General features: G+C 38.9%; 1 protein-coding gene across 3 annotated transcripts in view; it reads right to left on the bottom strand.

Moving 5' to 3' along the window:
- Positions 1–4,673: 4,673 nt before the first annotated feature.
- Positions 4,674–13,273, bottom strand: part of KIFBP (kinesin family binding protein) — a 41,277-nt gene continuing 32,677 nt past the window's right edge. For all 3 annotated transcript variants that reach the window (XM_060126081.1, XM_060126082.1, XM_060126083.1), the window contains 2 exons: positions 10,241–10,356; positions 4,674–6,099 (listed from right to left, as the gene is read on the bottom strand). In XM_060126081.1, coding sequence (XP_059982064.1) covers positions 5,224–6,099; positions 10,241–10,356 — 992 coding nt within the window. In that variant the 3' untranslated portion in view covers positions 4,674–5,223. The remainder of the gene's footprint in view (positions 6,100–10,240; positions 10,357–13,273) is intronic.

Raw genomic sequence — 13,273 nt, 5'->3', positions numbered from 1 at the left:
CTCAATTAGACACATGTATACATTCTTTTTTATATTCTTTTCCATTATGGTTTATCCCAGGAGATTGGGATAAAGTTCCCTGTGCTATACATGAGGACCTTGTTGTTTAACCATTCTATTTTAAAGTCTTTATTGAATTTGTTACAATAATGCTTCTGTTTTATGTTTTGGTGGTTTTGGCCGGGAGGCATGTGGGATCTTGTCTCCCTGACCAGGGATCGAACCTGCACCCCCTGCATTAGAAGGCAAACTCTAAACCACTGGACCACCAGGGAAGTCCCTAATCCATTCTAAATAATAGTTTGCATCTACTAACCCCAAACTCCCAGTCCTCCCCCCCCCACCTGCCCTCCCTTGGCAACCACCAGTCTGTTCTGTGAGTCTGTTTTGTAGATAGGTTCATTTGTGCCATATTTTCAATTCCATATATAAGTGATATCATATGGTATTTGTCTTTCTCTTGCTGACTTACTGCACTTAGCATAATAATCATCTCTAGTTGTATCCATGTTGCTGCAAATGGCATTATACCATTCTTTTTTATGGCTGAGTAGTAGTCCATTGTGTGTGTGTGTGTGTGTGTATATATATATATAGATATATATATACACTACAACTTCTTTATCCATTCCTCTGTCGACAGACCTTTAGGTTGCTTCCATGTCCTGGCTATTGTAAATAGTGCTGCAATGTACATTAGGGTATATGTAGCTTTTCTTTTTTTTTTCCCCCGCGCGCACACACACACACACACACACACACACACTGTATTTTATTTTACAAGAGATAAATCAACTGACACCAAGCATTGTAAATGGATGACTACAACAAAAGCAACAATGACTGCAATTACCAAACACGAAATACACTCATACTATGTCATAATATTGACATTCAGTCCAGGAACCTTCCAATGTAACAGCTCCTTTACTTTGCAGTGAAAATTGATTTGTATATTTTTTGCCTCTGAGTCCTTGTGGGATTTATTTTATTTTATTTTTTAAAATTATTATTTTTATTCAAACAGAAAGTCACAAAAATTATAATTATCCTCATCAGTTCACTCAGTCCCATGTAATTTTTTTTCATCTTGATCTTTTGTTAGCACTTTTATGAATTCATCAGTTTTCCGTTAGAGTTCTGAAAATGCTTATTCATTCAGTTCAGCAGTATAGTCAGTTACCAGAAACCTGTACTTGTCAGAGTCTTTTCCATGAATTCCTTGAAGATGAAACCCTTTTATAGAAACATTTTTGCAAAAGCAACAGAGTATACCCAGAACTGTCTGTAAATGACAAAAGACTTAAAAATGACCACGGTTAAAGATTTGATGGAAGTTCATAATAATGCAATTGACAAGGAAATTTTAGTTATTTGAGATATACATTTTAAAGTAATAACTAGAATTGACTTATAACATTATACCAGAACATAAGATTTTTAGAAATTTCATGTAATGTCTGAAATATTTATATTAACATATTTCCATACAAATAACCCAAAGAAGGTTTATTAGTTTTGTTTTATACTGCAGGTTCTTATTAGCCATCAATTTTATACACATCAGTGTATACATGTCAATCCCAATTGCCCAATTCAGCATACTACCATCCCCACCCCACTGCGGTTTTCCCCCCTTGGTGTCCATATGTTTGTTCTCTACATCTGTGTCTCAACTTCTGCCCTAGAAACCGGTTCATCTGTACCATTTTTCTAGGTTCCACATACATGCATTAATATACGGTATTTGTTTCTCTGACTTCACTCTGTATGACAGTCTCTAGGTCCATCCACATCTCAACAAATGACTCAATTTCCTTCCTTTTTATGGCTGAGTAATATTCCATTGTATATATGTACCACAACTTCTTTATCCATTCGTCTGTCAATGGGCATTTAGGTTGCTTCCATGACCTGGCTATTGTAAATAGTGCTGCAATGAACACTGGGGTGCATGTGTCTTTTTGAATTATGATTTTCTCTGGATATATGCCCAGGAGTAGGATTGCTAGATCACGGTAATTCGATTTTTAGTTTTCTGAGGAATCTCCATACTGTTTTCCACAATGGCTGCACCAACTTACATTCCCACCAACAGTGTAGGAGGGTTCCCTTTTCTCTATACCCTCTCCAGCATGTTATTTGTACACTTTTTTTTTTGTAGTCTTTTTAATGATGGCCATTCTGACTGGTGTGAGATAGTACCTGACTGTAGTTTTGATCTGCATTTCTCTAATAATTGGTGATGTCGAGCATCTTTTCATGTGCCTATTGGCCATCTGTAGTCTTTTCGGAGAAATGTCCATTTAGGTCTTCTGCCCATTCTTTGATTAGGATTTTTTTTTGGTGGTGTTGCTGAGTTGTATGAGCTGTTTGTATATTTTGGAGATTAAGTAGGGCAGCAGTTCTTAAGGTAGGGGTTCAGGGGACCTCAGACTGGGACAGGAGATCCCATGAAACTAGCTTCATAATAAGACATTATTTTTTTCACTCACACTCTCATAAATGTACAGTGGAGTTTTCCAAAGGGTACATGACATATCACACCAGTTATGAGAATCAACCTGTTTCCTATTAAGCCAGATATTAAAGATGTTTGCAAAAGTGTAAAATATGCCACTTCTGGAAAATAAGTTTTTCGTAAAATTGTTTAAATCAATGGATTTGTCATTAACATAAATTGTTAAAATTTCCTTAAATCGAATTTCAAATAGGATAAACATCGAGAGATATAACCTACATAAACAGAAGCTCTCTGGCATCCTCAATTTTAAGTGCAAAGGGGCCTTGCAACCAAAAAGTTTGAGAACTACTAATCCAGAGAAGCAACAAAGTCTCGGAGGGCAGATGTCTCTAGGAAGCCGTGCTCAGGGAAAGCAGTTTGTGGAACAGGCTACATGAATACAGTGCAGGACGCAAAGCAGCCAGTGAGATTTTCTGCTGTTAACTAAAGACAGTGTTTTAAAATATGAAAAGTCACTATAGACAGCAAATGACAAATAGCAAAGTATGTTGATGGTTATTAGGATAAAGATTGGTTTTAAGACTAATGCCTGTTACACTTGAATTTTATCTCTTGAACTCAAGTTGAATAACACAGTTGGGAAGAGGAAAAGCTATCAGGATTTAAGAGGCTGTGCCTTATAGACCATATTCTAGAGCTTAGCACAGTGAGCAGCATAGAGAAAGAGATCAGTATTGGTTAAGCAAGCTAATGAGCGACTTTAAAATGAAGTTATGAGGTTGACTAAGGTTGAGAGCAAAATGGCTATATCAAGAAAGGCTCATAACAGGGGGACTTGTTCTAGAATCAGTCCATCTCACTACCCCCAAACCTCCCTCCCCTCTTTGCCTCTTGACCCTCTTCACTTTCCTTTTAAAGTTTGATTAAAGGGGGGTGTTAGCAATCATCCCATCTCAAGCATCTTAATATCCTAAACTCAGTATGACCTGAATAGAACTCTTAATTCTAACCCCACATCTCCCTCATAGAAATGTGCTTCACCTGCATACTCCAACTTCATATGGTTCTTGATTCTCCTTTCCCCTTCATGCCTTCCACGTAATCCTCTGGCATGTCCTGTGATTCTACTCCCAAAGCACATATGAACTTATCCACTTCTCTCCATCCCTACTTGATGACCCTGGTCCAAACCATTCGGGTTAATCCTAATAGAGCTTGTCTCCATGCTTCCCCTTTGGTGCCTCTCCCTTCTCGCTACAATCTACAAAGCCCTGTCCATCTGGACTCCCTACTCCTGCCCCACCCCACTCCCACCTCATCTGCTCCAGCCACACTGGCCTTTCCCATCTTCTAAAATGCAAAACTCCTTCCTAAGCTGGAGCCAGCCTGAGGGCCTAGCATTCTCTGGAACACTCTACCTAAGAATCTTTACTTTGCTGCCCCTTTCTGGCCGTTTAGTTCTCGGCTCACTGTCACTTTCCACCTTTTCAGCGGCCTTTCAGATCACTGTCGCACCACTTCCCATGAAACCTCGGATTCTGGTTCCTTTCTTAATAGCATTCATGACTTGAAATCCTCTTATCTATTGATCTGCTCCATGAGAACAGGATCTTGCTGATGTTGTTCATTATTGTATCCTCTAAGCCTAGAAAACCGAGAACAGTGCCCGATCCACAGGAGACATTTAATAAATATTAAATATTGAGTGAATTACACACTGCTGTTATACTCAAAGACCTTCTTTTCCTGGCAAACTGATCTCAAAGGAAAAGCAAGGTATTTACCACACATACATACATGTTACCGAATCTTAGACTTGGCTTTGGAAGGCTTAAGACTAGGTCAACATACAGAGCTATGCTCTGTATCAAATTTTACAACTGATCTTGATTTTTGCACTGGATAGCGACTTCATTTCAATTCTGCAACCACTTAAAATGACATATACTAACTGTTATTTGCGTATCTTTTCAACAGTGCTTAAAGCTTAATAGATATACTAGGATCCTCTGAGAAACTGCAGTCAATAAAATTTTTCTGGAACATAGTAGTATTTCAAAAAGTGTATTCAATGAATGTTTTAATGTGTTCTCTCTATACAATGTTACCAAAGAAATATTCTTCTCTGGCTTCAAATAAGCTAATACCCTTTGAAGTATCGAAAATAAACCAACTCTTACAAGAAGACAAAAGAATAAATGGAAGCTTTTATTAGTGAAGCAAGTCAATTTATTATATTTCCAACATGGCCTTCTTCCTCTATAATGAAACAAACTACAATATTTTACAACATAACTTAGTTTTTTTAATATTCCAGAAGGGAAAGATTTCTTTGGGAATTTAGGAAAGCAAATATTTTGGGAAGAATAACTACAAGAAGTTATTTTTTCAACTTTAATACAGTAACAGCTTGCCCACCAGGTATATTACCCAGCATTTTTCCTTTATAATGAATCCATCAAGTATTAGCCAACAAAGAACCTACTTTTAGAAAATGAGGCAGAAAAGGTTTATATTTAAATAGGAAACGAGCAATCTAAATACCAATCACATGTCACTTTAACAAGGCAATTTATTTACATAGTTAGGTATAAATTATTGTTGATTAAGGTCCTAGCAAAAACTCAATTGGTCTATTTCAAGTTCAAACAGCACTCATCTGGCTATGAAGGTAGACATCATAATGGAATTGGGCCTGTTTGAATAAGGGGAAAAAAATCCATTAGTGCACATTTTCTGTCATTTAAAAACAAGGATTATTAAGTCAGGGACATCTTGGTTCTGAACCTCTCCATTTTTGTTGGAAGAAGACTGACCATCTCTTTGCTAAGTTCTAGTTCAACTTCTATTTCCTGGGCAGCTTCAGGGTGCTTCTCACAGTAATCAACAATAAATTTGTAATGTTCCAGTGATGTTGCCAAATTTTCTAGCTCTTTCTTGGGATCTGCAGTGATGATTTTGCCATAGAGACGGGCAACTCGAAACTTAGCTAACATGGCAGGGCGAAGAACATCTTCCCCTATATGCTCAGGAAATACTTTATTTGGGTCTCTCAGGGAGTCTAAGAAGAGCTGGTAGTACTTCAATGCTGACTTATTAAGACTATTTATTTTTTTCACGATGTGTGAATCAGGATCCCTCAGCTTGTCAGCTATGGCAATCTTCAAATCCATCATATCATAATAAGCATGTGCAACTTCAAACTGAATCTGTCTGTTGACCAACAAATAATACTGTGGATTCAGGTCCACAATTAGGGGCTCTAGCATAGCTATTCTGCGTTTATGCATCTTGCACCTTCTCTCCATGTCAGTTTCAAAGAATGCAAGCACCTTAAACAGAGCACTGTGGTCCTGGACAACTTCAATATGGTCAGTGACATAACCATCAATCTGAAAGAACTCTTTTGCCTCAAAAACATAGTGTTGACCCATTAAGAAAAGCTCTCTGGCTTCTTCAAAATCTGAAGGTCTCAAATAGCTCACTTTCTCTTCCACTGCAGAGATGGCATCACACAGTTCGCCGGTTCCAAACTGCACAGCTTTTTTCCTAACACTTTCTTCCTCATCTAGTTCTTTCTTCCTTAAAGCTCTAAGTTCAGATTGTTTATCAAGATCAAGCTCCCCTATGTTGTCCTGAAAGAAAAAAATAATTATGGTTGAGGACAGACACTGGTCTCCTGCTGTCAATACTACAGCAAACTTAAGAGTAAAGATAAGAAAACCCTCTTCCCAGCCTGGTTTAGGGAGGTGATATAATCACATGTTTTTAAACTTCTTTCTAATTATATTCCACTTATATTAAAAATGAAAGAAACTAGGAAAAAGTAAAACTGCTTATTTCCTCTTTGGGGCACTAACTCATTTATAGTTACTCTTTTTAAGGTAAGATAAATGCATATGAAAACTGTAAGAGCTGTGAAACATTATATACATCTAATACATTATTAGTAGTATTTTAACATTAGAGTAAGATTGAAATCTACATCCTAAAAATATTGTATAGCAGTGCAATTAAAATTAACAACATGTTTATGCTAAGTTATTTACTGAAATATATTACAGAGAAATGCTCTAAGTCTCAAAGATACTAAAATAAAGAGAGAGTTAAATCTACTCATAGTTAAAGTTATCTCCCCCACCTCCTGGGACCAAAAAAAAAAAACTAAGATGGTTAAAAAAAAAAAGGCTAAGCTCATTCTCTTCTTCCTAGACAAGAAAATTAAACATCAGACCCCTCAGTGGACAGCCCCAAGGCCTTCTCTTCTTTTCATTTGAAGTTGTCTCTCTAGATCTGCATTGTTCAAAACAGTAGCCATTTGCTGCGTGTGGATGGCTATTGAGCATCTGAAATGTCCAAACTGAGATGTCATCGGTGTAAAATGATACATACCCAATTTCCAAGACTTAGTACAAAATTTAAAATAGCTCAACTCTTTAGTATTGATGACAAATAGAAATGATTATTTTTATATTCTAGGCTAAGAAATATAAATTTCACCTGCTTTTTTCCTTTTCTAGTGTAACCACTAGAAAACGTGGAATACCAGCCACATATGTAATTTTATTTCTGTTGGACAGCACTGCTCTACACAGGTGACTCCATCCATACCCACGGTTGCAACTGCCATCCATGGGAGGAGGACTCACAAATCTACAGGTACGACCTGGACCTCTTCTCAAGCTCCAGACCCATAACTACAGCTCCCCACACAACATCTTCTCTCAGAAGACTCAGACACCTGATCCTCAACATGTCCACAATGGAACTCTTACTCTTCAGCAAACACATTCCTATTCTAGTAGTAGTTTAGTGAAGGACACTCCATCGATCTGGACAGCCAGCAGTCGAGGAATCACCCTTGAGATGTTCCTCTCCTCTCCCCTTTACCCCACACTTCCAATCCATCACCAGGTCCTTTATATTTTGCCCCCTAAATACCTCCTGAATGCATTCTTTTCCACCATCTTTTGCCACCACCCTAGACCAAGCTCCTTTCACATCTCACCTCCACTGTTCCAATGGTCTTCTAATTTCCCCCATCCACTCTTGCTTTCCCTCAATTCATTCTCCATTCTGCTACATAAGTGATGAGTTCAAAAACTCTCCAAGGCTTCCATTCATTGAAGGCCCTGCTTGTTCTATCCCATCCTTTTTTTAAAATTAATTAATTTTTGGCTGCGTTGGGTCTTCGTTGCGGTGACTTCTCTTGTTGCCGAGCATGGGCTCTAGAGCGCAGGCTCAGTTCTTGTGGCGCACAGGCTTAGTTGCTCCGCGGCATGTGGGATCTTCCCGGACCAGGGCTTGCACCCGTGTCCCCTGCATTGGCAGGCGGATTCTTAACCACTGCGCCAGCAGGGAGGTCCCTGTTCTATCCCTTTCTAACTCTCGTTTTCACATGTGCTCTCACTCTGCTCTAGCCTCACAGGCCTTTGTTCCATCCCTTCTAACACCATGCTCCCTATGCCATAGAATTATTATTATTATTTTTTGATGGTGGGGGTAGGAGTTTAATTAATTTATTTTTGCTGTGTTGCGTCTTCGTTTCTGTGCGAGGGCTTTCTCTAGTTGTGGCAAGTGGGGGCCACTCTTCATCGCGGTGCGTGGGCCTCTCACTATCGCAACCTCTCTTGTTGCGGAGCACAGGCTCCAGATGCGCAGGCTCAGTAGTTGTGGCTCACGGGCCTAGTTGCTCCGCGGCATGTGGGATCCTCCCAGACCAGGGCTCGAACCCGTGTCCCCCTGCATTAGCAGGCAGATTCTCAACCACTGCGCCACCAGGGAAGCCCCCGCCATAGAATTTTTAAACGTGCAGCTTCAGCTCCTTGGAATGCTATGCCTTCTCATTCCCAGAGCTTCGTTCAGATGTTACTTCCTGCTACTATGACTTCTCTTATCATGTATCTCTCCTTTGTGGAACTTACTAAAATTGCACTTTCATACGAAGTAAAAAAAAAACACCGTCTAATTTTGTTCATCATAGTACAATGACTACCATAGAGCTGGCAGAAATACTTAAATTTGTATGTTATTAAACTTGAATTAAAGAAGGCTTTTCAGGTAAACAGATCATCAAAGGATAAAGTTAAAGTAACAAAGCCAGATTAAGAAAATCTGAGTAATTTAGTAGCATGGCAACTATTTGAGTTTAAAGTAACCAGGTGATAAACTCGAGTGTCCAGTCTGGAAAACATCAACTAAAGGAAGGATAAGAGTTAAATGACACAGGGTGTTTTGCTTGACATAATTACTTCAAATGCAGGCCATAAGTCTCTAAATCTTGTTTACTTAATGTGCTTCCTGGCTGCTTGTTTGTTTACATGCTTTCTAGGCTGCTTTCTGAGAAGAAAGCTGACAGATTTTCCCGGCAACTTCTCTAGACATAAAGCTCCCTAGTTTTACTCCCCACTTCCTTTCTTTTCCAAACATGCCTCATCTTTACCCTCTACCTCTGAAGTGCTCTCATCTTTGAAAGACCCATGCTTCCAGGAGTTTGTGGCTTGTTTGGTTTTATTTTGTTTAGTAGTTTCACAAGGTTCTATATTGACTAAAACTGATTATACTTTAATGTATGTAAATAGAAAAGCAGCATAACTCCTTCAGGAAAGTCTCCAATGTATCTACACTTAGTATGGTGCATCCAAATGATTTATTTTCCTCTGTAGTGGTTAGGAACTAGAATCCATTAGGTATGGATCAGTAATAACAACACCAATGATGATAGTTAACTTACTGAGGACTTGGTTATGTCTCAGGCACTTTTCTGAGCCCTTTATATACATTTAACTATCACAGCAACACTATTAAGTACTATTATTACCCCCATCTTACTTGTGAGGAAATTGAGGCAAAGAGAAGTTAACTGCCATGAATACACAGCTACAAACTAGCAGGGCTGTTTGCAGATACGTTTATACTTATATTTTTATTAAATATATATTTACTCTATAAAGTATGTAAAGATTAGTAAGACTTCCTGCCATCAAGTTGCTTATAGTCTAAAAAGAGGTAAAGGAATAAGATAAGAATATGAATAGGGATAACAGGGATAATACAAAGTCAAGTGACTTAGGTAAGGTTCTATGGAATTTAAAGGAGGGAGAAGATATCTGTAGGGGATGAATAATTATACATTCAGTAATTTTTGAGAGGGGCTTCTCTGGTGGTGCAGTGGTTAAGAATCCACCTGCCAACGCAGGGGACATGGGTTTGATCCCTGGTCCAGGAAGATCCCACATGCCGCGGAGCAACTAAGCCTGTGCGCCACAACTACTGAGCCTGTGCTCTAGAGCCCATGAGCCACAACTACTGAAGCCCGCGTGCCACAACTACTGAAGCCCGCACACCTAGAGCCCGTGCTCCACAACAAGAGAAGCCACAGCAGTGAGAAGCCCGTGCTCCCCACAACTAGAGAAATCCCTTGTGCAGCAACAAAGACAACGCAGCCAAAAATAAATTTAAAAAAATAATTTTTGAGAACGTGTTGTGTCTGGAGATTAGTATATGATACAAATACGATGAAGACTCCCTCTCATGGAGCTTATGCTCTATCCAAAGGGAAGTCTTGAAGGAAGAGGTGTTATGTGAGATGGCCTCGATTGATGAGTAAGATTTGAAAAGGTTGAGATGGGCAGAACAAGAAACAAATACATATGAGCATTCTGCATGCCTTGAATAATACACATGCAGTTAGCCCAATGAGCATACTCCCCATTTTAAGCTTTTACTTAACATCCTGCTATTTAAGAAAGAAAAGACCACTTTTGACTGTATTACCTGCATGGAAAGTTGGGCATTCTGCATGAGAGTCAAACAGTATTTGATCCAGCATCTTGCTATTTCCCCTTTTCTTTGGTGATAAAGCTCTGGCACATCTCCTTCAGCTTCAGTAGCTAAAATGATACATGATGTGTGTAAGTTAAGGGTCACAATTGGAATTTTCATTGTGTACTGCATTCTTTTTTGTATTACTTACCCCCCCATTATAAAAGTAACAAGTCCTCACTGAAGCAGTGGGGGAAAAAAAATTCCTACCACGCAGAGGTACTCACTATTATTTGCATATTTCTTTCTAGTGTTTTCTTATGTATTACCTATAGGTAAAAACTAAGGTCACCATGTATATTAAATTTTGAATACAGGCATACCTCAGAGATATTGCAGGACTGATTCCAGACCACTGTGATAAAATGAGTCACACGAATTTTCTGTTTTCCATAGCATATAAAAGTTATGTTTGTACTATACTGTAGTCTATTAAGTGTGCAATAGCATCATGTCTTAAAAATGTACACATCTTAATTAAAAAATACTTTATTGCTAAAAAATGCTAACCATCATCTGAGGCTTCAGAGAGTCATAAACTTTTTTGCTGGTGGACAGTCCCGCCTCAGTGCTGGTGGCTGCTGACCCATCAGGGTGGTGGTTGCTGAAGGGTGGGGGGGCCGTGGCAATCTCTTAAAACAAGACAGCAGTGACGTGTGCTGTACTGATGGACTCCTCCTTTCATGAACAATTTCTCTGGAGCGTGCAATGCTGTTTGACAGCATTTCACCCAACGCAGAACTTCTTTCAAAATTGGAGTCCATCCTCTCAAACCCTGCCACTATTTCATCAACTAAGTTTATGTACTATTCTAACTCCTTTGTTGTCATTTCAAGAATCTTCACAGCATCTTCACCAGGAGTAGATTCCATCTCAGGAAACCATTCTCTTTGCTCATCCTCATCTGTCAAAATTTTATGAGATTGCAGCATTTCAGTCACATCTTCAGGCTCGACTTTTAGTTCTCACACTATTTCTACCGCATCTGCAGTTACTTCCTCCACTGAAGTCTTAAACCCCTCAAAATCATCCCTGAGGGCTGGAGTCAGCTTCTTCCAAACTCCTGTTAATGTTGATATTTTGACCTCTTCCCATGAATCATGAATGTTCTTAATAGCATCTAGAATAGTGAATCCTTTGCAGAAGATTTTCAATTGACTTTGCCCAGATCCATCAGAGGAATCACATCTATGGCAGTGATAGCCTTATGATTTTTTTCTTCAAACAGTAAGACTTTAAAGTCGAAATTACTCCTTGATCCATGTGCTGCAGAATGGATGTTGTATTAGCAAACGTGAAAACAACATTAATTGCACTGTTATCTCCATCAGAGCTCTTGGATGACCCAAGTACATTGTCAATGAGCAGTAATCTTTTGAAAGGAATTTTTGTTTGAACAGTAGGTCTTAACAGTGGGCTTAAAATATTCAGTAAACCATGTTGTAAACAGATGTGTTGTCATCCAGGTTTTGTTTTTCCATTTACAAAGCACAGGTAGCATAACTAGCATAAAGCATAATTAGCACAATTCTTTCGGGCCCTAGGATTTTCAGAGTAGTAAATGAGCATTAGCTTCAAGTTAAAAGTCACCAGCTGCACTAGCCCCTAACAAAAGAGTCAGCCTGTCCTTTGACGCTTTGAAGCCAGGCACTGACTTCTCTCTAGCTATGAAAGTCCTAGATGGCATCTCCTTCCAGTAGAAGGCTGTTTCATCCACACTGAAAATCAGTTTAGTGTAGCCACCTTCGTTAATGATCTTAGCTAGATCTTCTGGATAATTTGCTGCTTCACCTTGCACTTTTACGTTATGCAGACAGCTTCTTAAATCTCATGACCAACCTCTGCTAGCTTCAAACTTCTCTTCTGCAGCTTTCTCGCCTCTCAGCCTCCACAGAAATGAAGAAAGGTAGGGCCTTTCTCTGGATTAGGTTTTGGTTTAAGGGAATGTTGTGACTTGTTTAATCTTCTATCCAGACCACTAAAACTTTCTCCATATCAGCAATAAGGCTGTTTTGCTTTCTTATCATTCATGTGTTGACTGGAATAGCACTTTCAATTTCCTTCAAGAACTTTTCCTTTGCATTCATAACTTGGCTAACCTGCGCAAGAGGGAGTATCTTTTGGTCTATTTTGACAGGCCTTCTTCACTAAGCTTAATCATTCCTAGCTTTTGATTTAAAGTGAGAGATTTGCAACTCTTCCTTTCACTTAGAGATCACTGTAGGGTTATTAACTGACCTAATTTCAATAGTGTTGTGTTCTCAGGAAACAGGGAGGCCGGAGGAGAGGGAGGAAGACATGGGGGAACAGCCAGTCAGTGGAGTAGTCAGAACACACATTTACCAATTAAGTTCACCATCTTATATGGACACAGTTAGTGGCACCCCAAAACAATTTCTTAGACCTTAGAACAGGTATATGTGGGTGATTAATACCATTATTAATCGAATTAGATTAATAAAAGGATTGCTCATACAGGTTTTTAGAATACTTTAGGATAAGAATTCCATAATTCATGTCTACTTGGATTCTTTTTTTTTCTTTTCCATTATGGTTTATTACAGGATGTTGAATACAGTTACAATAGGACCTTGCTGTTTATCCATTCTATATATAATAGATTGCATCTGCTGGTCCCAAACTCCCAATCCAACCCTCCCCAACACCATCCCCCCAGCAACCCCGAATCTATACACGGGTTCTTAAGAGGTAGGTTGTTGAAAGCAGTTGCCTCTAATGTTTAAGCACTTGCTTTTACCACCTCGCCTATGCTATGGTCTCTGTAAATGAAGAAATAGTGTTGAACAAGGTGAAGGTTAGCATAGCTCCTAATTAATCTGTCAAATTCCAATTTAGTAGAATCCAAATTGAAATGGATTTTTCATAAATTAAAAGCGGTCCTGAGTGGAAAGCATCCCCCAAAACAATGTTTGGAATGATGGGGGTGATTTAATGAAGGGTCAAATATTTCATTTTGTAATGAGT

This window comes from Lagenorhynchus albirostris, chromosome 16 (assembly GCF_949774975.1).
Source record: "Lagenorhynchus albirostris chromosome 16, mLagAlb1.1, whole genome shotgun sequence".
In the NCBI taxonomy this organism is placed as follows: Eukaryota; Metazoa; Chordata; class Mammalia; order Artiodactyla; family Delphinidae; genus Lagenorhynchus; species Lagenorhynchus albirostris.
Note: the sequence above shows the minus strand (reverse complement) of the source record. Positions and strands in the feature narration are given on the sequence as shown.